Genomic DNA, 26,971 nt, shown 5'->3' on the forward strand with positions numbered 1-26,971 from the left:
CCTTACTCGGCATTATTTTCGGTTAGCTCTCCTTATGTTGTGTCCAATACAGAAAAACGAGGCCATCAATTTGCACTTTTTTAATAGATAGATAGATAGATAGATAGATAGAGATAGATAGATAGATAGATAGATAGATAGATAGATAGATAGATAGATAGATAGATAGATAGATAGATAGATAGATAGATAGATAGATAGATAGATAGATAGATAGATAGATAGATAGATAGATAGATAGATAGATAGATAGATAGATAGACAGACAGACAGACAGACAGACAGGCAGGCAGGCAGGCAGGCAGGCAGGCAGACAGACAGACAGACAGACAGACAGACAGACAGACAGACAGACAGACAGACAGACAGATAGATAGATAGATAGATAGATAGATAGATAGATAGATAGATAGATAGATAGATATATAGATAGATAGATAGATAGATAGATAGATAGATAGATAGATAGATAGATAGATAGATAGATAGATAGATAGATAGATAGATAGATAGACTGTTTCACAAAAGAACGTTTCACATTTACAAATACCTGGTTCCTTTAAAGTTTATGCACGCATTACCAATTTATGTAGCTGCAAAATACTGTGTTATGATGGAGCTTAAGAACTTACAGGAGTCTCGGGATCTTCGGTCACTGGCTGGAGGACTTCCCTGCTGTCACCTGCAATGTGTGATTTACAGGCAAACTTAATGGCTATATGAGTATTGAATAAACCTTTTGTGACTCATAGAAAGTAACATACGGAAACCATTTGCCAACTTGAGAGTTGACTAGCACACAGTGATTTGAGCTGAAACAACGTGTCAGCCTAAAAACTGATCAATGAAATGTGGGAGAAAGGAAAAAATCACAACAGAGAGCCAGTGTTTGTGCCTTGTTTGTCACGGATCCGTGTAATTTTTTATTGGTGCTTCACTTGAAACACGAATGAACTAAACCTCCATCTGTCATCAGCAAATTAACCCAGCTGGATTACATCATAAGAAAGAAGGCTGCAATATATATTACTCGAAATACATTTATTGAAATCCTTCAATTTCTTCAAACGAGATATAACTATTCGTAGAATGATTGGCCTCTAATGCTCTATTCGAATAATATACAAAATAAGAAACAATTGTACTATGCTCTTGTCCAATCATACCTTTATTACTGCCTATTGATTTTGAAAGCATCACAAGATCTAATTTGTAATCACTATTCGTTTAAAAAAAGCAATTTGAGGCATCAAGAATATGAATTGTTGAGGCAGTAGAAGCAAACACAGGAACACTCTTCCGTCAGTATATGCGCGCTGCCTGCAAGATATATTGAAACATACACAAGGCGAACTGTTTTACGCATGTTTTGATTTCACTTGTGAACAAGGCTTGTATGTGGCGCCGAAACACATTTTTTTTGTTTTTTTTTAACTTTAGTTTGGTCAGCGCAGTGGCTTCAGGTTTTTTACCTTCAACCACGTATCATCCCGACCCAACGGGCTTCCGTCAAACTTTAAACTAGGGCCAACATATTTATTTTTTCAGATGCAGACCGCTTTTAAGCCATATTCGTCAGGCAGGCAGATAAGCCCGTGCGATCACTCAGATAAATGCACGATAATGTCATTTACCTAAAAGAAATCATAACAGCTAAAGCCATGTATAACCGCGTACGCAAGAAACAAAGGAGAGAAGAGCACTCGGTTCTCCCCGTTTATCCCTTCCTGTTTCTCTGTTTCCCCTCGCACCACATAAAACTATTTCAAATAGATGTAGAAGCAATTTAAACAACCCCAGGTAGTCAAATCTTCTGGAGTCCTTCACTACGACATCTCTCATAATCAAATTATGGATTTTATACGTTAACCCCAACAAACATAAATAATACGATAAATTTAGATGGCAGACTGATACGCGCATGGCTAAGTAAGATAGCAGTAGGAACTCGAGTGGCCCGTCTACTTCAATGCCTCAACTTCTTCAAATTCTTCAAATGCCCCCACTTGTGCTGTCTTCATTTGCATCTCACGCTGACTTCTTGAGGATAGTTAGTAAATCACTAATTCATGAAAATATTGCCGCGGGTATAGAAAGATAACTCAGGCACGGGTGCAAAAATGACGCAGAAAAATGAGGACGACGATGTTGTCCGTGTCTGGACTGTCATATTGCCTTGCATCCTTACATACTATGTGCAGTGTTAGCCCCCCCCCCCCGGCGTTCATTTATTAATTAATCCCCGTTACATATCTTTGGTGGACGTGCTGGGTAACATTCCGACTGTGGATCTCCGTAGCGGACAACATCCAATCATGATGCTTGAAGGCATTGCGCCGTCCGTTCAGTCTACGCCTTCTCCATCACCTGTGATCGCTTCCCATCTCCTCGATCCAAGTGCATTTTGCGGCACCGAGACAATTGACGTTGACGAGTGGCTCGCCTTATACGAGCGTGTCAGCAAGCAATACAGGTGGGATGAGACGCTTATGCTGGCCAACATCATATTTTGCCTGCGAGGTACTGCACGCGCCTGGTACGAGACACACGAGGAAGACCTGACAAGTTGGGACGTGTGTAAGCAGAAGCTCCGTGACTTGTTGAGCCGGTCAGTTGCTGGACATATGGCAGCCAGGCCGGAACTAGCATCACGAGTTCAATCTTCCACAGAGTCGTACGTCACCTATATCTGAGACGTGCTCGCCTTGTGTCGGAATTAAGGCCGACAAATACATCACCGAACTAGACAAGGTCAGCAATGTGTTGAAAGGCATAGCCGACAATGACTTCAACATTCTCATATGCAAGAACTGTAATACCATTGACTCAATTGTCAGTGAATATCGGTGGTTCGAACAAGCCAAAAGCAGAATCACTCAACGTTTTTTCCGACTCCCGAATACCGTGGCTTCCTGCGAGGACCTCGTGGTGCCACATCCACTTGTGAGTCCTCCAAACATCACAAGAATTTACCGCCAGGAGCTGGAAGCCATGGCTCTTTCCACTTATCAACCCCCTGTACCTGACAACTCGGCCCGAATATCTCTTATTCAGGCTGTTGTGCGACAATAGTTTGTCAACATGACACTCTTAGTTCCCCAAAACTCCAGCCACACACCGCAGCCCATAAATCCTAACGCTCACTAATATGCCGCCCCGCTTGTTGCTGCTGCCGCATCGGTACCGCGGTTCTCATCGCGCTACTGAAATTCTTATAAGTGTCGCACACAAGGTGATAGACTGATATGCATCTCTTGCCATCGCGTTGGCCACATTTACCGCCACTGCCGCAACAGATGGCCTTTCCGGCAACCTTTCTAGACGACCATCGACAGGATGGTGGGCAGTATTCGCCACCTCGTTTCGCCGATGTCCACCTTCAGGACGTTACACCTAGCCATTCTACGCTATGCTCCGAACCATCCTACGCCGATTTAGTCACCCAGAGAACCCGGTCCAGCCGCTCGCCATCGCCTCAAGGTCGCCAGCCCCGCTCCTACAAACGCCGTCGCTCCCCGTCACCGGCATATTCTGGGCAGTTCTCGGGAAAACTAACAGATGCAGCTCCTGGAGGTGGCGCTGCATTGACGACTCGGACCGAATAACCTCTATCGACCACTAATTCCAGACGGAATTTATTTCGTGCTATTATCGATAGCCTGACTGTTACAGCTTTATTAGACACTCGTGCCCACATATCCGTTATGAGTTGACGTCTTCGATCCCGCCAGAAAAAAATTCTTATCCCTGCCATGTTTTCGACTGTGCGAGTAGCCGATGGCAGCCGAACACTACTTCTTGGTATGTGCACTGCCCATGTCACTGTTGCCAGCCTTTACACTTCAGTCCTCTTCGCTGTTCTAGACTCTTGCCAACACGACGTGATTCTCAGCATTTACTTCTTGACCACGCATTCAGCCCCCATCAACTGTTCAACCGGCACTTTACAGCTAGAGTTGAATTTGCACTCTGATGTCCCTCCTGCATCTCGCACACAGCTATGGTTTGTGGAGTGTCTACGATTACCGCCTCAGGCCACTGTGTACCTTTCTATGTCGCCGTTCTAAACTGTTCCTGATGGCGACTACTTGGCAGCTCCACTCATAAACCTGACCCTTTCCCGGAACATCATACTTCCTCATAATATAGTGAGGATTCACGACAACAAGACGCTTCTCCCTGTCCTCAACTTCTCCGTGTAGACCCAGCTCAATCCTCAAGGTATGGCCTTAGCAGAACTCTTCACTCTGGAGCAATGTACAATTTAATCTCTCACTCCTGACATCAAGACCGTAGCCGAACCTGTCGCAGCCGCAAAGAATGGAGCTTTCCTAGACGAAATGGTATCAAACGACCTGTCGCCGTCCCAAGTTGAAGCGCTTCGTGGTCTTCTATTTTCTTACCTCGACATTTTTAATATCGACGACCGTTCTATGGACCGCACGAGCGTCGTAGCCCACCGTATCGACACAGGCAACGCCATTCCCCTTCATAAGCGTCCTTACCATATGTCTCATTCCGAGCGCCATATAATCCAGAAAGAAATAGAGAAAGTGCTCGACAAAGATATCATAGAGCCTTCAACCAGTCCTTGGGCATCACCTGTTGTGCTTATTAAAAAGAAGGACAACACCTGGCGGTTCTGCATCAACCATCGCCATCTCAATCGAATAACCAAGAAGGATGTCTATCCTCTACCTCGAATTGATGACGCGCTTGACTGCCTTCATGGGGCCAAGTATTTCTCTTCCCTGGACCTACGATCTGGATATTGGCAAATTTCAGTCAATGACCGCAACCGCGAGAAGACGGCATTTATAACACCCGACGAGCTTCATCAATTTAAAGTCATGCCTTTTGAGTTGTGCAATGCACCAGCAACTTTTGAACGCATGATGGATTCCCTCCTTCGCGGTTTTAAATGGTCGATGTGCCTGTGCTATCGAGACGAAGTCATCGTTTTCTCGCCAACCTTTGAAAGCCACCTGCCACGTCTGTCAGCCATCCTTGACGTTTTTCGCTGTGCTGCCCTCCAGCTTAACGCGCCTAAGTGCACCATTGGGCACCGTCAGATAAAGCTATTCCGCCACTTTGTTGATGCTGCTAGAGTACGACCCGACCCTGATGAAGTCCGCGTGGTGCGCGAGTTTCCGGTCCCACGTTCCACGCAAGAAGTCTGCCGCTTTTTGGGACTCTGTTCATATTTCCACCATTTTGTCAGCAACTTCATGGAAATTGCTCGGCCCCTCACGGATGTCCTCAAAAGAAACGTGGATTTTTCCCGGCGTGAATACCAAGTAAATTTCTTTGCGTCGTTGATTTCTGCGCTCACATCACCCCCTGCGTTGGCTCATTTTGACCCAGCCGCTATAACGGAGCTACGCACTGACGCAAGTGGCCATGACATAGGGTCAATACTCGCACAAATGCAGAACGGCACAAACCGTGTCATAGCGTACGCTAGCCGCCTACTTTCTCAGTCGGAAAAGAACTATTCAATTACTGAGCGAGAGTACCTGGCTCTCATCTCAGCTATCGCAAAATTTCGTCCGTACCAATATGGACGGTCGTTCGCAGTGATCACAGACCACCATGTGCTCTGCTGGTTGTAAACCCTTAAGGATCCTACAGGAAGACTCGGGCGATGGGCATTGCGATTGCAGGAGTACACGTTCTCTGTAGTGTACAAGTCTGGCAAGCTTCACAGCGATGCCTACTGCTTATCTCGACACCCTGTTGATCCACCTGACTCCTCTGAGTTTGAAACTGATGCCAACTTTCTAGCCATAACAGATTTTCTGCAAATAGCCGACGAACAACGCCGAAATCCATCGCTGCTATCGATGATTGATCGTCTTCAGTCCGGCCATAAGGACCCTTCACTGAGCCTATTTTTTTTTATTCAAGACAACGTTTTGTACCACCGTAACTTACAGCCTAATGGCGCAGAACTTTTTCTCGTCGTCCCACGTCATCTGCGCAAGGACATCTTGCAAGAACTTCAGAACGCCCAAACTGACGGAAATTTAGGTGTCTGCAGAACCTATAACCGCGTCCGCTGACGGGTATTCTGGAAGGGCCTTTACCGTTCCGTTCGCCGCTACCTTGCAGCGTGTGACCTGTGCCAGCGTCGGAAGAAGCCTACGTCTCTCCCTGCCGGTCACCTCCAACCTATTGAAGCTCAGGCCGAGCCGTTTCATCCTGTGGGTGTGGATTTGTTAGGGTCCTTCCCAACATTGGCAACGGGAAACAAATGGATAGCAGAAGATACGAATTATACCACTCGGTATGCATTTACTCGAGCGTTACTGACCAGCTGCGCAACGGACATCGCAGATTTCCTACTCAATGACATCATCCTTCAGCATGGCACTCCTTCTCACCTACTCACGGACGATGGCCGCTGCTTCCTGTCTCGTGTGGTTTACGACCTCTTTAGATACTGTGCTACGCGGCACTACTTTGCGACTTCTTACCATCCTCAGACTAACGGGCTTACTGAAAGCCTCAACCGCACACTGACAGACATGGTTGCTATCTATGTTTCTTGCCCGGTAAGGCCCGCAACTAACTTCGGTACAATTCGTTCAAATTGCACAGAAGTTAGCCGCAGTACTTTTTATCGATTTGCATTACGAAGCTCCGTTTTTTACTTAACTTTGATTTATCTAAGCGAGCTTATGTGCTAGACTTTACGTGCCTCTACGACAAAACAAACGTGTGTAAAGCTTGTGAACCTTGTCAGCAGCTGTGCTCCTGCGACGTTCGGCTGCGCAGCCTCCAGCGTAAAACTTTAACGCCGGCAAGACACTCAGAGACTGTCTACGAAAACAGAATAATCATGCGCAATGTAGGCGTGCTCGCCAGTTAGTAAAAATGCGCTGCTTTGACTCTAAACAGGCCCCTTTTCTTTGCTTGCGCTACAGTTTCCGTCATTTCACATGGCTTTTATACTTGTACAGCTAATGAGATGTGCACCTTGTGAATATTTGAGATTGTTTACTTCGTTGTCATATTCGCTGAAAATATCGTTACTGCTAAACTTTGTAACACAAATCACATCGCCAAAGCATCACTTTTACATGTTGCTGCTCAAAATGAGTCTGCTGCAATATATGCTCATAAAGTCAGCGTATGGTAGAGCGAAGTGAACATTTAGTACACGTGAGTGTTCGCTCAGTAACGTGGTAGACAGTGTCACGCACAGGAGCCACACAAACAGACGTCACTCATAAAGTTTAGCGTGAGTCAGCTTTGGTCACGTGTTCCAGGTTTGGCCCACTGTGCGGTTTCGGCAACTGGCACTTGACTGAGTACGTTTGTTTAATTTGGTTGATTACGGTAGTCGTTCTTAAAAAGTTCTTTTCTATTTTGTTAGTGAACTCACAAGGGGCGAAACCCTCAATGCAGAACCCGTTTTCCAGCTGTGACGCGGCTGACCTCATCAATAGCTTCGTTCGATCCCGGAAATGCACGAAAAGATCGGATTTGCACAGCTCAAGATATGGACGCATGGCACATTGTTGTTGGAGATGGGCAAGATTTATCGCAGCACTCCACTTCAGTGGCGCCTTATTGATGAAAGACGAGCTGTGCAGTGGATGCAAAATTGAAATAGAAGCGATGAAATGAGTGCCAACGCTCCCCGGCTTCCCGGGGGGAATATGAGAAGTAAACAGTTGCTCGAACTCAATATGGGGGTCGTTGGCCGCTATTATTGTGAAATGAAAAAAAGAGATGTTCGTAGTCTTAACTCTGCAGATTAAAACGATGCGAACTGCCCAAGGAAGTGCAGGTGTGAGGCAGATTGGGTGCCCCACTTTAGATGTGTATGGGAAGGGTAGGGGGTTACACACGTGTTTTTGCTCCTCTCTCCCTCATTGCGCACATCTATTCACAATGCAACATTAAATTAAATGAAAAACACAAAAAAGACATTTGCAGCCTATACTAAAATTGAATGAATCATACATTTAGGTTCAACTGTGACAATCAATGAAGCGTGGCTATTGTACGCGCATAGATAGTTTCTTCCATTTAGGGCGTAATACCATTGTGAGCAAAGACGTTCCTCAAAGCATCGGTGTTTGCCAGACACCCTGGTGCCGAAGCAACTTTGAAGTAAATCTAGTGGCATAATTGGGACGTTGTATGAAATAGAAAAAGATTCAAGTAACTCAACTAGAGTGCTTGTGTCGAATGAGACTGTATTGGGCCATCCTGCCCAAATATATCTCACTAGGTCCTCTTCGGAAAACAAGGTGACATCGCTAAAACCTTGTCAATATACGGTGCGGCTAAGTAAAGTCGAAAGTTGCTTCCTACGTTAACAAGCATTGCGGCAAAGCTCTGGGCATAATACAGAGGTTTTTCAATGAAAGGCAATCTCGTAAACGGATCTGTTCGTTCGATAAAACAAATATGGTTGGTTTTATCATTTAATTCTACGCTCCTGTTCATCAGTTAGTGAGGGCATATCTTGTGAAACTAAAAATATTTTTGAGGTGCCATCAGGTTTCGTGTAATCGGAGTGTGCAAATAACAAAATATAATGCGCTGCAAGCGCCTTGTCATTTGCATGATCATAAAAGACATATTCAAGGGCATATATTCTCTCGGCTGTCCTATGCATCTCCGCGCGTCCATTTCAGGCATTGAAAGCGACATAACTAGAACCCGGACCTGCCTAATTTCACTGCACTGTGAATGCAGTACGGTAAAGCATGGTCTTCATGTCAGTGTGAAAGCTTGTACGCTGTGGCCAACTCCAATTACTGAGTCGATGACTCTAGGTGCGTGTTCATACGGCGCCTAGTCAGTTGGTGGGAGGGGGGAGCGAAAAGTCTGTCTCGCACTTTGACTTAGTAACGGAGCACTGCCATGAACCTTCCTTCTCCACCGCCCTGATGATGAAGCCAGCGCCGGCCCATGCGAGTGAGAGCGTTCACGTTGTGGAGGCATCTCAAGCCGCGCAGCGCACAACAAAACTACGGTCATCCCGGAGGTTTTTTTTAGAAAACGTAAACGGCTTCCGCTTTCTTAAGTATAATAAGCTCGTAAAAGTACGGATACTTTTTTGCAGTGTATAGGTCGCCCATTCGCTTCACGTATTACCAGTTTGTATAGTTTAAGCTAGCGCAACGACTCCAGGCGCATTATGAGCTTGTCAAGTCGTCCTGTTTAACATGACCTACACATCAGATTTATCATGCTTGGACGTGTTTATTACCTTCGTTATTCATTCACGTCACGCAACACCGAATTTGGTATATGTTGAGGTAGTGAAATGGCCGCGAGCGCATCATGAGCGTAGTATGAAGTAATTTTCTAACATGACACGGATGTCATGATTACCATGTCTGACTAGTTTTATACCTTTATCATTCATTCGCGTCATGAAACACCGAATTGGGCGTATGTTAATAAGCGATATCACCACGAGTGCACTATGATCGCAGCATGTAATCTGGTGTTACATGACATGAATGCTATGATTATCATCTTCGGACGTGTGATATACATTTGTCATTCGTTCACCTCACGCCATACCAAATTTGGTATATGTGGAACTAGCGAAATGGCCGCGAGCGCATCATGAGCGTATAATGTGGTCATTGTTTACATGACATGTATATCTTGATTATTGTGTTTAAACGCATCATTTACCGTCATCGTTTCTTCAGGTTAAGCAAAATTAATTTGTGTACATGTGAAGCTATCAGTTAGTATGAGGCACCAATTACCAGCGTGTTGGGTGTAGCGCAATTAATGCGGCTGATGTAGAGCGAGTAGCCAGTTCCCGACCCATCAACTAGCGAAGCCGATTGGTTCCGCGAAGGCGAACGCGCAAGAAGACCCCGAGCACGGGAAAAAAAGGAGACTCCTTCGTTCGCACGGTTTACGAGCGGAGCCGTCAAGTGTCGCCCCGTTCGGGACTAGAAGGGGAAGGCTTACTCGGAAAAGCGTCTGGCAAGAGGCATGTCAGGCGCCACCGTCTGAGTTTGAGGCATTGTTGGCATGCACGCGGGCCATTGAGAATGACGCGGGGACGCGACCACTTGGCTGACCGAAGCATCGTGGCGGCAGGGAGACGAGCATAGCCTCCCCCGCTGTACATCATTACTGAGTGCTCTTAGGATGTCGGGGCGCCTTGCTGTCGCATGCGCACCTGGTAAGCGCACGGAGCCCAACGGAGTACTCACCGCTCTTAGGGAGGCTTCTACGAAGCAACATTTAAAGAGAGAGCTGACGGTGCTCGAGCGTGAGAACGGCTGCAGACGGAAGTCGGCCAACGGAGGCAGCATGGCCTGGCATGGGAGAAAATGTCACACGCGGAGAACCTAATCCTTTGCGTGTTTTAATTGGTAACGTGGTTTTAACCGATGTAGTGTCGATTATGAAAGTGTTTCTGCAATTGGTTTCGGCAATGCGAGCCCACACGTGTGATTGGCGCGTGGAAAGACCCTTTATTCAAGCGAGGGTTGAAAAGAGGATGTTTGAATCTGAAATAGAGAGAGTGGATGTTCAGGCTTGGACTTAGGCAGTAGCCTGAGACTGCAATAGAGCGTCTTTTCACCGGAAAACGGCTCTTCCTTCGCGCTGCCACCGTGCACTCGAGTCATCAAGGGGACACATTCCGAACCTCAAACATGTTCCTTCCTTAGCTAGTGTCGAAGCAAGTAGGGGAGGAGGAAATTAACTCTAGCAAAACGGCCGCATGCGTGGTATGGGCGCAGCAAGTGGTCATGTTGTACATGACATGAATGTCGTGATTATAACTTGTTTTTTCATCCTGTACCTTCGTCTTGCATACACGTCTCGGAATACCGACTTTGGTGTCTGTGAACCTAGCGAAACGGCCGCGAGCGTACCATGAGCGTGCAGTCATGACCTGCATTACATGCATGTCATGAATTGCACGCTTGGTACTGTCACTTATGTTCGCCATGCAGTCATTTCATACCATTACACATCTGCAAAATGTCACGTGAACGACACCACCACAGCAGCAGCAAGACCAATAAATCTAAATTATGACATTCACGTTATACGTGCAATGATATTCATGTTATGACTTGTAATTTATGTTTTTCATACAGCCATGTTAAGTCATACGGGTTTTGGTATAGATCGCTGTGTTGAAACGGACAAAAGAGGTAAAAGTCGTAGGCGGCCAGATGGATAGATAGATACATAGATAGATAGACAAATAGATACATAGATGGATAGATACATAGATAGATAGACACATAGATACATAGATAGATAAATACATAGATAGATAGACACATAGATACATAGATAGATAGATACATAGATAGATAGACACATAGATAGATAGATAGATAGATAGATAGATAGATAGATAGATAGATAGATAGATAGATAGATAGATAGATGTATAGACAGACAGACAGACAGACAGACAGATATATAGACAGATGTATAGACAGACAGACAGACAGACAGACAGACAGACAGACAGACAGACAGAAAGACAGACAGACAGACAGATATATAGACAGACAGACAGACAGATATATAGACAGACAGACAGATATATAGACAGACAGACAGACAGACAGATAGACAGATATATAGACAGACAGACAGATATATAGGCAGATAGACAGACAGATACATAGACAGACAAACAGACAGACAGACAGACATACAGACAGATATATAGACAGACAGACAGACAGACAGACAGATATATGACAGACAGACAGATATATGACATACAGATAGATAGACAGACAGATAGATAGACAGACAGACAGATATATAGACAGACAGACAGATATATAGACAGACAGACAGATAGATAGACAGACAGACAGATATATAGACAGACAGACAGATATATAGATAGATAGATAAATATACTGATAGATAGATAAATATATAGATAGATAGATAGATAGATAGATAGATAGATAGATAGATAGATAATCTTTTCTTTCTGTTTTGCTGCTTCCTTGTCTTGTGTTTTCTGGTGTCGCGCGGTAAATAGGTTCACAATGAATCCTAACCAACTGGCTCAACATACTGTCTTACTGCACAGCTTGTTAACTTGGGTATGCTTGTTTTTCATCGTAGTCAAAGCGCAGTTCACCACTCGAATGATACAACTAGTCGAACGTTTTACCTAGGTCGCCATGGTGGTGGTGAAAATCATTTATTCAGAAAAGCACTCAGTGTTCCACTACAGATGCACTTGGGTGGTCTTCTTATTCCAGAAGCCCACTGGAGGTCATTGCTACTCCGGCGCATGTCAACAAGGAACGCTGAGCGTCCTGTGTTAAGCAGCCGAGCAGAAACTCCTCCCAAGTCTCTCTTGTGGGTGGAAGGAAGGGTTGAAAATGAAAGAGGTATGACCGGATATACCGAAATCGTTTGGTAGGTGTCGACTAGCACCACAGAATGCGCACTTTAGCCATAAGTGGCTTGCATGAAATGCAGGGCGGCTGCTGGACGCAAGAACGGGTTCGTCTGCAAACGTCTCAGGAGTCGCTCGTTCGCTTTAGGGAGTTCCCGGGCAACTTCTGGGTAAAGGTGGCGCGAGGTCCGATGGTAATCGAGAATTTCATGGTATTGCGTAAGAAATGAGGTGACTTGGGGAGACGTGGAGTAGAAAGAAGTAACAGCCGCGGAGGAAGGGCACTTGGAGATGTAGACGGATGAGCTGACGAATGCGTTCTCTTTAGACTCTTGTAGTCTTGAACAGTTGCAACACGACTAGATTTGATGTGGCCAGCCATGGGGTATTCATTCTTCCCTTCAATGACACGCGGAACCACACCAAAGCTCGATCATTATTGGCAAAAAGGATTTCGCTTCAATGATATAAATGGCGACAGATTTACCCTTTGTGTCCGTTCGTTTCTTTTTGTCTGTCTGTCAGTCCTTAACGGCGCAGTATATATGCACTACGAAAGGCGGTTGTGGGCCCAATACTCAAATATGTCCTATGGGAGATTGGTGCTGCGTGGATATTTTTGTCCTCCTTTTGTTTCATACCTAGCCACAAAGACTATTTCATATAGTGAACTCAGCTTATATTAAGAGCTTTTACATTAAATGTATATGGACTCCGTATATGTGGTTGCCGCTGTGTCTTACTTTGCACCCTATTGCTTTTTTCCTGGCCCTCTGCGAGAACACATGCTTCCGGCATAGGAGGCAAAACGGTTCGAAGAAATTAACGCCAGATGCTGTTTGGATGCTATTTGCAATGAAATCTGACCTGGAAAATGGTCGGTTTGTCCCTTGTTGCTCCCCCTTGCTTTTCTTACAGCCTAGTACACAGGCTTGTGGGGGAGGGCAGAGGTGGCACTCAATATGATTGAGTGCCCTACTATTTTCTGGCAATGCTTACAACTTGTTAGGTTTTTAAGCAGTTCATAGTACGGACTCGTTCACAGAATGTAAACTTGCAGCAGAAAATGATGTTAAAGACAACAAAGTATTTAGAGTATGAGTAACAGGCAAGCGGAGTTATGGGGCTTACAGAGAGCGTCGCAAGCTACCCGGTTGTTCGATCTGCCTTCTCTGTCATTATGGGTATCATCATATAGTGCAGCACGGTCTCGGACCTTGCACTAGAAGGCCTTTCAGGTATTTGTAGTGATAAGGTGAATTTGCTTCAGGAATGCCGCGCAGACATTGAACTCTGTTCACCGTGACATTGAGGTCTTCGCCCTTGCAAGTATAGGCTCCCTAAATATTATCACTCCGCTAATGCGGTGCGTATGCCAGATGGAAACAGTGGTGATGACAGATCTTGTTACCTTTTCGACGCTTCTAGCCGCTCTATGGGTCTCTTGGTATTCGTCAAATTCTTCCCACAGGATTTACAGTCGCATCACAACAAATACCCTGAATCAGTTAATTGTGTTTAAAATGCTTACCTGTGCACACAGGGCAACATTGCCCCAAAGGCACGTACTGGTCACGGCACTCTAGTCTCGGACACTGTTCCGAATCACAGACACTGTTTCCAAGTAGGCACTTGCACGTGGTGCACGGGTCCGGCTGCCACTCATCACCGTCGGCATACGTAGTGCCATCGAATAGGCACTGAGTGCTGCTGTCTGCAAAAACATTGGTGCAAAGTATGTTCCCAACATTCACAAACAGTCCATATTGACAAAACAATTTGCAGATTCCACTTACAATGTGAATCTATGATACACGAAGCACGAATGTGGAAGGTTGATATGTTTCTTTAAAATGGGCACAACGTTACGAAGCGGAAGTAAACTAGGCCGTACGTTACTTCCTTTCATGATTATCATGTTTCAATGTGTTATTTACCTTTATCATCTATTCAATTCACATGATACAAAAATTGGTGTATGTGGAGCTAGCGAAACGGCCACAAGTGCATCATGAATGACCCAATACACTCGGGCGGAACGTTGACGCGCGTGCAGGCTGAGCACAGCAACGCTGCCCTAGTGACGCCAGGCGCGACCAGCGTTCGTCGGCACGGCCAAGCAGGAACCGACGTGAAATGCGACATAGTGCATTTCGCACCGATGAATTTACCCGGACAGCACTGCGTCTGCCCTTCTTCGTGACGGAGAAACGCTCGTCGCGCTCAAACGTGTATGCGTCTAAGCAACGCAGAACATCACACGCCTAAGTATATGGCAGGCAGATCGGCTCCTAGCGTGGCATCGCCGTCGTTACGTGACGAAACGACCACCGGCTCGCACGCGCGCCTAGTCCCGTCGAAGTGTATTGGTGCCTTGAGGGAGGCGTGTAGTCATGTTCTTACATGACACGCATCCAATGATTATCATGTTCGCACCAGTCACATGCCTTCATCATCCATTCACGTCGCGTAATACCAAACTTGGTATATGTGAAGCTAGCGAAACGACCGTGAGCGCATCATCAGCGTGGCATGTAGTCATGTTGTTACATAACACGCACTTGATGATCATCATGTTTGCACCAGTTCCATACCTTCGTCATCCATTCACGTCTCGTAATACCTAATTTGGTATAAGTGAAGCTAGCGAAACGACTACAAACGCATCATGAGCCTGGCTTTCAGTCACGTTCTAACATGTCACGCATTTCATGACTATCATGTATGCACCAGTCGTATACCTTAGTCATACATTGACGTTTCGTCAAACCATAGTTGGTAGGTTCGTATCCCGGCTGCGGCGGCTGCATTTCCGATGGAGGCGGAAATGTTGTAGGCCCGTGTGCTCAGATTTGGGTGCACGTTAAAGAACCCCAGGTGGTCTAAATTTCCGGAGCCCTCCACTACGGCGTCTCTCATAATCATATAGTGGTTTTGGGACGTTAAACCCCACATATCAATCAAACCATAGTTGGTATATGTGAAGCCAGCGAAACGACCGCAAGCACACCGTGAGCGTGGAGTGTAGTGATGCTTCATGACCTACATGACATGCCTGTCATGATTTTCATGTTAAGGTATGTCGCTGGCGTTCGCCATGCAGTCATGTCATACCAAATTTGTTTTGCAACATGTCATGTGAACGAAACCACCGCGAGTGCTGCAATATTATGAAATGTAAACCATGACTTTCATGACAAGCTTCTCATGATTTTCATGTTATGACTAGTCAAATGTGTTTTTCATGTAGTCATGCTATTTCAGAGCAAGTTAGGTCTCGATACCATTATTGAAACGGCCAGGAGAGCTAAAAGTCATAAGCGGCAGGATAGACAGACAGATATATAGACAGACAGACAGACAGACAGACAGACAGATATATAGACAGACAGACAGACAGACAGACAGACAGACAGACAGATATATAGACAGACAGACAGACAGATATATAGACAGACAGACAGACAGACAGACAGCCAGACAGATATATAGACAGACAGACAGACAGCCAGACAGACAGACAGACAGACAGAAAGACAGCCAGACAGACAGACAGACAGATATATAGACAGACAGACAGACAGACAGATATATAGACAGACAGACAGACAGACAGACAGACAGACAGACAGACAGGCAGGCAGACAGACAGACAGGCAGACAGACAGACAGACAGACAGACAGACAGATATATACACAGACAGACAGACAGACAGATATATAGACGGACAGACAGACAGACAGATATATAGACAGACAGATATATAGACAGACAGACAGACAGACAGACAGACAGACAGACAGATAGATAGATAGATAGATAGATAGATAGATAGATAGATAGATAGATAGATAGATAGATAGATAGATAGATAGATAGATAGATAGATACGCTCATTGTCGCCGAAGTTCGCTAAGAAATGCTTCGCATTTAAAAGTGATGTTTGTACTCTCTTTAACTACACTGTAACTTGAAGAAAACTTCCGCAAGCAGCGAAAAGGGTACAATGCGCGTGCGAGAGAGAGCCACTACACAATAGAACTTCTATAAGCACTTTGACAATGCAATGGGGAGGCACAGGCTCATAGCAACGCGCGGGATGACGCGGTACGACGTCCTATCGAGTGATCGCAACCTGCGTTCGTCCTGCTATTCCGCTGTTGATAACGAAGCCACGCTGAATTTTCCAAGATCTAAGGACCGCCAGCTGTTCATGGTGTGTATAATTGGCTGACCGTATGAGAAGCTTATGAAGAGTCGCTCTGCGTTAGCGTCGCACACTTAGAATTGCGAGGTCAGTGTTCCGACGCGGCGTTGCGAAACTTTCTCTTCTTGTTTTTTTTTCTTCTGAATCTGTTAATATTTTACAATGTCATATCCGTGACAGAAACACGTCACAGAGATGTGGTGGACCCCGGGTTAAAACACTTTCGTGGTAAAAAATATTTAATCTAAGTTTTAGAGGAAAACAACTGGCCTCATAGGGGCACTCGGAACACTATGTCCAGAGTAATGAGATATTACCGAGTTAATAGTCATCACGAAAGAAGCCTGAAAAAGCAGCACGATTTCCATGAAGAAAATTTAAAATTTATTTAGTTTGGACATTCTTGAAAATATATTTATTCTAACACAAATGTTTCTTAAATGCAAAGATCAGTTAGAGGAGATCGCATTACAGCACATTACCTTATATGTGCTTTCGTTCTTTGCTGCGGATGTTTCCTGTAAAAAAGTAGTTATTTTTCTACCTCCTCTTTGCATGTGAATAACATTTCAATGTATTGATTTCATTTAGTTTAAAGTATATTTTCACTACATCATTAACCTTAGTTCTCCAACTGCCGCAAAAGTGTTTTGCTATCTGGGCCAAATTACGATTTTAGACAGAGCCCGCTTCCGCTTGAAGACGGGTGATCTTATGCGACGCGAAACCTGCTCTTCAAACCGTTCATTACGTCATAATGAAAGGATCATATTATAATTTATTTATGTAACAAACAAGGTTTCTCTACATTGCCTCGAAGAATGGCCATTATGTCCCGAAAACTAGTCTGCAAAAAAGTATTGCTGGCATCATGTCCTATTCAAGAGAATTTCTGCTCACTGTCGCGTAATGCGGAGTGAAGAAGTTGATTCTGGAGCAAAAGTTGCTTTAAATTTTGCCCTGGAAATGTGCATTTGAATTTACCGATGAGACACAAATGCCATATTTCGGTGCGTCATTCCCACCTCTGCATTAGAAAACTGGAAGAAACAAGAACGACAGCCCCGGTGACTGCATAAATAGGTCCTCGCAATGAGGATCCACATGCTTCATAAACTAAAATGCCACATAACATGTATGATACACTGGAGCCACCTCGGTGTGACCTCCACAAGACATCATCATATTCGTTCGTAGGGACACAGGACCTAATCGTAGTCTCTGTCAATTACCAGAAACACCAGGGATGTATTTTGTACCTGTCCAGTATACGCACGGCAACATCAAAAGCTGATTTTTTATTACACAATTTTATGGCAGACCATTAGCCGAAGGGGTTGCGTTGGGTTCCTGTCTTGGTGTAAACAGTGCAGAGGAGGTTCTAGGAACGCTTGTAGGTCACTCATATGGATTAATATTTTCAGAAATGCCACAACATGACGGCACTATCTTCTCACCGACCTATTCTACCACCGACACTCCTCTCTCTTGCTTCTCCTTATCCTACTGTAGGGTGGAGCTGCAGGCCGAAGCAAACCATCACTCAGGTTGACCTCGCCACCCTTCTGTAAATAGTGTTTGCCCCTCTCGAAACACTGAATTACTCAAAGTTATTAAAAAATTTGAGAAGTGAACATGATAGGCACAAAATTTAGTTCAATTTGTTGAGAAATTGGAGTACCCCCCCCCCCCCCTGGGAAACTCTGCAAGCGACTCGGCGAAAAGCCCTACGACAGCCACAGACGCACACGTATCCCAACCCATCACTGTTGAACAGACTATGCCCTATATAGATCCAACGAATACATCCAAGATATGTCACATTGAGGTTGCCACATTAATTCACATGCTCTAAGATTGTGTCGAAAATCCGCAAGGTGCTATATCCGGAAGCCTTTCGCAGTGGTGGACCGCTGTCCCTGTGCAGCCCCTACCTCAGCGACCAACTCTGGGCCGACCAAGCAGGCCGGCGAGGCGGCCGTCAAGGAATGGCTTGTGGTCCCCACGCGGGAGACCGAAGATCCGGTTGGCGAAAGCTCTGCTGGACTTCCAATAAAGTTTTTACAAACCAACCATCTCAGTGAAAAACAAAGCGCACACTGCCAAGCGTAACTGACAACTCTTACTACGTTCAGGAGGAGGAGGAGGAACGTTTAAGCAAAAGGACAGGCAGTTAGCCAGTTATTATACCGGCTGGCTACCCTGTGCTGGGGAAAGGGGTGAGGGGAAAAGATAGTGAAAATAATTGTTGCCAAGGGAAAAATTACAAAAAAACAGCGACAGAGGCAAGTCAACATCAAAGAGTATAAGACACTAAAGTCTGTCTCTGAGGCCAGTTGTCCGTTAAAAGCGTAGCAGAGCTTTCAAGGCCTTCTGGGCTGAGGATGGGCTCGGCCAATGGCCCAGAATTCTTTGTTCCGACAAAGGCCGATCATCCAGTCTATTCAGAGCTGCAGTCAGTTCTTGTCTTGGCGCGTTGAAATGGGTGCACTCACATAGAAGGTGCCTGATGGTTTCTTCGCAGCTGCAGTAAGTGCATGTAGAAGAGCTGGCCATTCTAGTGAGATAGGAGTATGCGTTCGTGAAGGCCACAGCAAGCCACAGGCGGCATAGACGAGTCTCCTCAGCTCGAAATATTCCTGAGGGAAGACGAAGCTGCAGATCGGGATCCAAGTTATGCAGGCGCGCGTTTGTGAATTCTGTTGAGTTACACTGTACCAGTGTGATATCACGTGCAAGCGAACGAAGTCTTGTGGCTGCGTCAGTTCTTGAGAACGGGATGACTGTGTATTGAATACCATAGTGTGCAGATCTAGTGGCCTTATCTGCACGGTCACTGCCATATATACTGCAATGACCCGGTATCGACTAATACACTATGCTGTGCTGTTTCTCGATCGCTTGGTGATGAAGAAGCCTTATTTCAGCTACTAACGGTTCATTAGGTTTATTGCGAAAGGGTGACATAAGACATTGGAGAGCTGCCTACGAGTCTGAGAAGATAGACCAAGTTCCCGAAGGTTCTTCAACTATAAACTTCAGAGCTGAACGTATGGCAGCGAGTTCTGCAGCTGTCGACGACGTCAAATGCGATGTAATGAACAGAATTGTGATTTGTCTTGCAGGAAAAATCACCACCCCTCGTGAGCTTACTGAATACACAGAGCCATTCGTGTAAATGTGAATACATTCGTTGTGCTTCTCTTGCAGGAAGAGTAATATGGCCTGATTCAGGGCTATTTGCGACGATGTTTTCTTATTTTGGATTCCATGAATTGTAAGAAGGGCTTCGAGCGGGTGTATGCACCACAATGGTAATGGCGGCCGTGCTGCATACATGAAGTGCAATTGAAGCACTGTGCAATGCCGAGCTACAGTTGCGCTGAACGCTGAGTGGAGCCTGGGAGCTTGAAGTGAGGCGAAGTGATGTAATGGAAGCCGAGCGAAATGTTTTAGGTGCATTCTCAGAGCGTCTACGTGGATGTATGCGTTGACTGGATAATCACGCGCAATGGTGACTGCCGCTGATGTAGACGCGCATCTCGAGAGACCAAGGCATATTCGCAGTGCTTTGGCTTAGATCAACTGGAGGACACGCAAGTTTGTTCTTCGGATCCCGGGGAACGCGCGAGGCTCCGCGTCGTTTCACGGCTCCGTGTCGGCTCGGTGAAATGACCACTTTTTCACGCGCAACGGACAACAGCCAGCTAATAAAGTGCTGTGTGTGGTTGCGGACGTGCTCAGGATCCTGTGGCTACCATTCTGAAAACTGTAAGTATATTTTAAAGAATTTTATTGCGCCTTCCATGTTCGGCTACCTTGCGCGTCTCGCCAACTCCACCGTTAGGCCTAGCGCCGAGGCGGTCGGATCGGCGTTCGAGGCTCCAGGTGGAAGTGACTGTTAATGGTAGAGATGTCGACCAAGAAGAATTGGAAAGCTCGGACTGGGTGACGAAAGTGTCGAAACGTGTGGCGGAGCTCCAGGAGAGTCAACAACGGGAACGCGATGGCACCACCAGGGCGCCGTCTGTCAGCAGTGGATGCGGAAAAGAAGGCAGGACGATGCCGGCCGGCTTTAATGGCCACAAGCATGGTGTAAGAGGGAGACCCTCATATAAAGCGGCGGGAAAAAAGCTCGCGGAGCGGTCAGTAGCGTCGCATATACCGCGTCTTCCGAACGCGGATCACACGGTTATTATCAGGCCCAAAGAAGGACTGACGCTCACCAGACACTCGGCACCTGTGATTGGTGGAGCAGTAAGGATGGCAGCAGGCATTCCATGGCAGAAAGGTCGGGAGGAGGACCGGATCGTTGTCAACAACAAGCAAAGAACATTGATATTGCCACATGATATGCTTGGGTGAGATCGAAGAGTGAAAGAAGAAAAAGACGATCTCTCCGAGCCGCTGCTTGACTAGTCGACTAAACGAGCCCATTGTATCAAGTTTTTCGTGAGTAACGTGACAAGACTGTTGGAGTTGCTGGGTACAACGTCTCACGATCCACCCGATGCCCAAGACCCCGTCTAGTAGCCGGAACACAAGCCCTGCACCCGTGGACACTCCTGTTCATAGAGTAAGCCGCCGCCAACGAGGCCTACCGCCTGAGACACCAGCCACTGACGCAGCGATTATGACTTTGACACAAAATCCCGTCCAAGCTCCGACACCTTCCACGCCGATCTACTGCACCGTCCAGAACCAGCTCATGCCTAGCCCCTTTCACGGAGAGCAGCATGAAGATGTTGACGACTGGCTGAGTGAGTTCGAACGTGCCGCAGCGATCAATTACTGGGATGATGCCGCGAAGCTCCGGAACGTGTACACTTGCCTAAAAGACGGTGCCAAGACGTGGTTTTTGAACAGCGATGATGTTCTGACATCTTGGCGCGAGTTCCAGTGTCGCCTCCTGGGGACCTACAGGAGTCCCGACCGCCGCGAACGGGCGGAGCGTGCACTATAATCACGCATCCAGATGCCCAACGAGACCGTCTCGATGTACGTCGAGGACATTACACGGCTTTTCAAGCGAGCGGATCCTGCTATGGCAGAAGAAAAAAAGTTGCGCCACATCATGCGTGGTGTGAAGGAACAACTTTTTGCTGGTTTGGTGCGTAGTCCCCGCAAAAGTGTTGCTGAGTTCCTTACTGAAGCGGCAACAATGAAGCGAGTACTGCACCAACGGTCTGCTCTGTTTGGCCGTCAAGTGAATGCTGCCTCAACTCCCGAAATTTTCGCCGCCGCTGGGAGCAAGAGCCCCGAATGGATTCGCGAGATCATCCGATCTGTCGTCCGGGAAGAAATGGAAAAGATGTACGGGACAAGGCAAATCGATGTCGGTTCTATCACCAGTGTCATCTGTGACGAGGTCCAGCAGGTGCTGCACGCCCATCGTTTTCCGCCCACGTCGGTTGATCCGGAAACGGCTCCTGTGTCTACTGACAATCGCCGTCGTACGTACGCGGAAGCCTTGCGATCTGCCACTCCCCTTTTGGTCAAGGAGTCCCTACCCAGCCAGTGCCGCACATCCCGATCCAGACAATGCCGCACGTCCCAATCCAGACAATGCCATACGTCCCGATCCAGACAATGATGCCGTCAGACAATGATGCCGTCAGTCAGCGCACGCTGATTTGGGCATCGATAGTCGCCGTGCACCGACGCGCAAGTCTGATCTCTGGCGTACGCCAGACAGACGACCCCTCTGCTGTCATTGCGGTGAGGCTGGTCACATTTACCACGAATGCCCATACCGGCAACTTGGACTGCGCGGATTTTCCATCAATTCCCCTCGTCCCCGAATTGGTCAAAGGCCAAGAGATATCGAAGAGTATGTCGCGCAACAGCGTGCACCCTTTACACGGCGGCAATCGTGGGCCACGTTTCGGGGTGACGACGCGGGAACGCTCCCCGAGCCCTCGTCGGAAAAACTGAAGGCAGCGGCCTTCGGGGGCAAGGTCGCTGGGACTCAAAGTGCGGAAGACCTCCCATCGACGCTTGCACGCAACGCCGAAGGCAATTCGGCAGAGAATAATCGCAGTACCGAAGAAACGCCGCCATCCAGATATGAACCTAGAGACCGCGTGTCACTCGACATACCTGTGCTGGTTGACGGTCTTTAGGTCAGTGCATTGGTAGACACTGGAGCGGACTATTCGATCATCAGCGGGAGGCTAGCGAAAGATATCAGGAAAGTGATCACGCCGTGGAATGGAACGCGAATTCGAACAGCTGGAGGACACGTTGTAACACCGCTGGGTCACTGTACCGCAAGAGTGAAAATTCGTGCGTCAACGTTTGTACTCAGCTGCCTCGTTCTTCGCGACTGTTCGCGTCAGCTGATTATCGGCATAGACTTCCTTCAGGAATACGGTGCCATCACGAATCTCCGTGAGCGCATCGTGACCTTCTCGACTCAAAGCGCAACAAAGCGAGACGCTGATAACTGCCGTAGACCTGCACTGCGTTTTGCTGACGACAGTGTGACGCTGCCACCTCGAGCAACTGTTCCCATTGAAGTCACTTGTGAAGACTTTCAAGACGGCGACGTGGTGGCTGAAAACAACCTATTACTTTTGCTGCTCCAAGGTGTATGCGCCGCCCGAAGTGTTGTGCGCGTCCGTGACGGACAGTCAACGAAACTAGTTACGAACTTCAATTACGAGCACCAGCATCTTTTTCGCGGAGCCACCTTAGCTTATGGAGACCCTGTTGCCGACATCACGGAGTGCTTCGCGTCTGAGGAAATGCATGAGGATGAGGAATTTCTAGACCGCATTGACATTAATTCGACGCTGTCAGACGAGAGAAAGGCTGCACTTGATGACATTTTAAGGGAGTTTCGACCTTGCTTCGCCTCTTCTTTTAAAGTCCGTCGAACACACCTCACGAAGCATGGAATTATTACCGACGATGACGTCCGCCCCATCCGACAGCAGTCTTATCACGTTTCTGTCAAAGAACGCGAGGCTATTCAGACACAAGTAAAAGAGATGCTCGATGACGGAATTATTCAACCATCCAGCAGCGCTTGGTCCTCGCCAGTCGTTCTAGTAAAGAAAAAAGACGGAACGGTGCGATTTTGTATTGACTACAGGAAGCTTAATAGCGTCACAAAAAAGGACGTCTTCCCGCTTCCACGGGTCGACGACTCCCTCGACAGGTTACGACGCGCGAAGTATTTTTCGTCCATCGATCTAAAGAGTGGCTATTGGAAAATTGAAGTGGATGAACGAGACCGAGAAAAAACCGCGTTTGTGACTCCAGACGGACTTTAGGAATCCCGAGTTCTTCCCTTCGGCCCCTGTTCCGCACAAGCCACTTTTCAGAGGATCATGGACACAGTTCTCGCTGGCTTGAAGTGGCAAAGCTGCCTTGTCTACCTCGATGATGTGGTCATCTTTTCCGAGAGCTTCGAAGAACATCTGAAGCGTCTGAAAAAGGTTCTGGAAGCCATTCGCAAAGCTGAACTCACGATGAAACCCCAAAAATGCCATTTCGGCTATGAAGAGCTGAAATTTCTTGGACATGTCATTAGTGCGGATGGAGTGCGACCTGATCCAGACAAAACTGCTGCTGTCGCCGCCTTCCCTGTTCCATCAGATAAAAGAGCAGTACGCAGTTTCCTCAACTTGTGCGCGTATTATCGCCGATTTATCGCCAACTTCTCGAAGATAGCTGAACCTCTTACACGACTCACCCGAGATGACGTGCCCTTTACTTGGGGCGCAGAACAAGATACAGCGTTCACAGAGTCACGACAGAGAAAGCAAAAAACCCCTGTTCTTGCCCATTTTGATGAGGACGCTGCTACAGAAATTCATACAGATGCCAGCAACATCGGACTTGGCGCTGTCCTTGTACAACGACACGGTGGCGTTGAACATGTAATAGCTTACGCCAGTCGTACTCTTTCTCGAGCCGAGACCAACTATTCTACATCGGAAAACGAATGCCTCGCAGTCGAGTGGGCGACGACCAAGTTTCGGCCTTACCTCTACGGTCATCCCTTCAAAGTGGTGACTGACCACCACTCGCTCTGCTGGCTGGCAAATCTCAGAGATCCATCCGGCCGTCTCGCTCGGTGGAGTTTGCGTTTGCAGGAGCTCGGTATTACGATTGTGTACCGGTCAGGGCGCAAACACGAAGACGCCGACGTGCTTTCTCTAGCACCTGCGGGGAACGCTGTCAGGGGCTCCGAAGATGAAGATGCCTTTCTCGGAGCAGTTAGCGACTCCAAATTTATGTCAAAGCAGCGGGCAGACGACGAATTACGCCCAGTCATTGATTCCCTGGAAGGCCGCAACTGTCAGGTCCCTTAACACATTTCTCGCGAACTGTCCTCTTTTTGTCTAAAAAGAGGCATTCTTTACAAGAAAAACGCCCGTGGTAGCGACAAAGCCTTCCTACTCGTTGTTCCTACAAACATGCGTGATGAGATCCTCCTTGCGTGCCATGACGAGCCCACGTCAGGACTTTTGGGCTATTCGCGAACTCTCGCCAGAGTACGCCAACAGTACTACTGGCCGCGACTATCAACTATTGTACATCGATATGTGAAAGGCTGTCGTAAGTGCTAGCGCCGCAAGACTCCGCCTGTGAGACCCGCGGGCCTGCTCCAGCCGATCGCACCACCACGTACACTGTTTGACCTCGTGGGAATGGACCTTCTCGGGTCCTTCCCTTTGTCGTCCTCTGGAAACAAGTGGATTATAGTTGCGACAGATTATCTCACGCGTAAAGCTCAAACAAAAGCGTCACCCCATGGCATGGCCTCTGAATTCGCACAGTTCTTCGTGCACCAAATCGTTCTACGGCATGGTGCCCCGTCATGCGTGATTACAGACAGAGGGACGTCGTTTACAGCACGAATGATGGAGGACATTTTTAAACTGAGCTGCGCAAGTCATCGAAAAACAACGGCTTATCACCCGCAATTCAATGGACTGACAGAGAGACTTAACAAGACCATAGCGGACATGCTGTCAATGTACGTGGACGCACAACACAAAACCTGGGACGAGATTCTTCCATACAACACGTTTGCTTACAATACGGCAACGCAAGAAACAACGCGATTTCCGCCTTTCTGACTTGTTTACGGACGCAACGTGCGAACCATGCTCGATGCTATGCTTCCGTGTGACCAAAGCAATGAACTTGCTCAAGATGCTGAGCAATACACTCAATACGCCGAAGAAGCTCGTCAGCTAGCTCGCATAAACACCAGTCACCAACAAGATGCAGACGCACGACGTTACAACCTCCGCCATCGAAATGTCACCTACCACTTTGGGGCCGAGTGTGGGTCTGGATCCTTGTCCGGCGACCAGGCTTATTCGAAAAACTCCTAAGCCGTTATTTTGGACCGTACAAGGTTCTTAGACGAGTGACAGATGTTACCAACGAGGCATTTCTGGACGGCGCAGCGTCTTCTCGTCGACAGCTTCGGCCCGAAACCGTGCATGTCGTTCAGCCTAAGCCCTACTTCACACAGTAGCCCTTGTGGTTTCACGTGCTACGACATGCCGTGACTTTGCGTTGCTGCTGCTCTATTTGTGTTCTCCTGTGTTTTTATGCCTTTTCTTTTTTCGCTTGGCGCAAGCGTTGACGAAACTTCCTCATTTGCGCTGCGAGTACTGGCACTCCCTCTTTTGGTTCTCTATATCTGCGTGTGTATACCATCATTTTTTATTTACGAGCATCGAGTCAATGCTTTCAAAGGGGGGGGGGGGACTATTGCCACATGGTATGCTTGGGTGAGATCGAAGAGTGAAAGAGGAAAAAGACGATCTCTCCAAGCCGCTGCTTGGCAAGTCGACTAAATGAGCCCATTGTATCAAGTTTGTCGTGAGTAACGTGACACTATACAGCATGCCCAGGGAGGAATGATGCCAAGAAAATGTTGGACCTGAAAGTCATAAATCTCGATGGCAAGGAGTACAAGGTGAAGACTCACATCGCTGCGCCTGAAAGCTGTGGCAAAGGAGTGGTACGTAGACTTAATATCAGACTCTCTGAGAGAGAATTGGCACTGACTTTCTCACATGAAGAGAATCGTCCAATTCTTGGTGTGCGAAGGATGGGCAACTCCACATCGGTAATCATCACCTTTGTTGACGACTACGTGCCGAGATGGATGATCTGCTTTGGGACGCCGATGAAATGTATTCTCTACAAGAAGAGATATGAAGTGTGTTACAAGTGTGGTGAGCTGGGACATCGATCCGACGTATGTGACAGCCCGCACGAAAAATGCAGAGGTTGTGGGGTGGCCTCCCAACCCAAGGACCATGAATGTACGCCGAGGTGCCGTCTGTGTGGTAAGGAGCACGTGACTGGAGACAAAAGGTGCAAAGAACTTTTTCGGACACCTTATATA

General features: G+C 47.1%; 1 protein-coding gene across 1 annotated transcript in view; it reads right to left on the reverse strand.

The window, feature by feature from the left end:
• The window catches only part of LOC119172983 (uncharacterized), a 1,299,788-nt gene that overhangs the window by 1,250,214 nt on the left and 22,603 nt on the right, over positions 1-26,971 (reverse strand). The window contains exons 2-3 of the mRNA XM_075893951.1: positions 13,914-14,096; positions 633-682 (exon numbers count right to left, since the gene is read on the reverse strand). Coding sequence (XP_075750066.1) covers positions 633-682; positions 13,914-14,096 — 233 coding nt within the window. The remainder of the gene's footprint in view (positions 1-632; positions 683-13,913; positions 14,097-26,971) is intronic.

Source organism: Rhipicephalus microplus, chromosome 4, assembly GCF_043290135.1.
Source record: "Rhipicephalus microplus isolate Deutch F79 chromosome 4, USDA_Rmic, whole genome shotgun sequence".
Classification (NCBI taxonomy): Eukaryota; Metazoa; Arthropoda; class Arachnida; order Ixodida; family Ixodidae; genus Rhipicephalus; species Rhipicephalus microplus.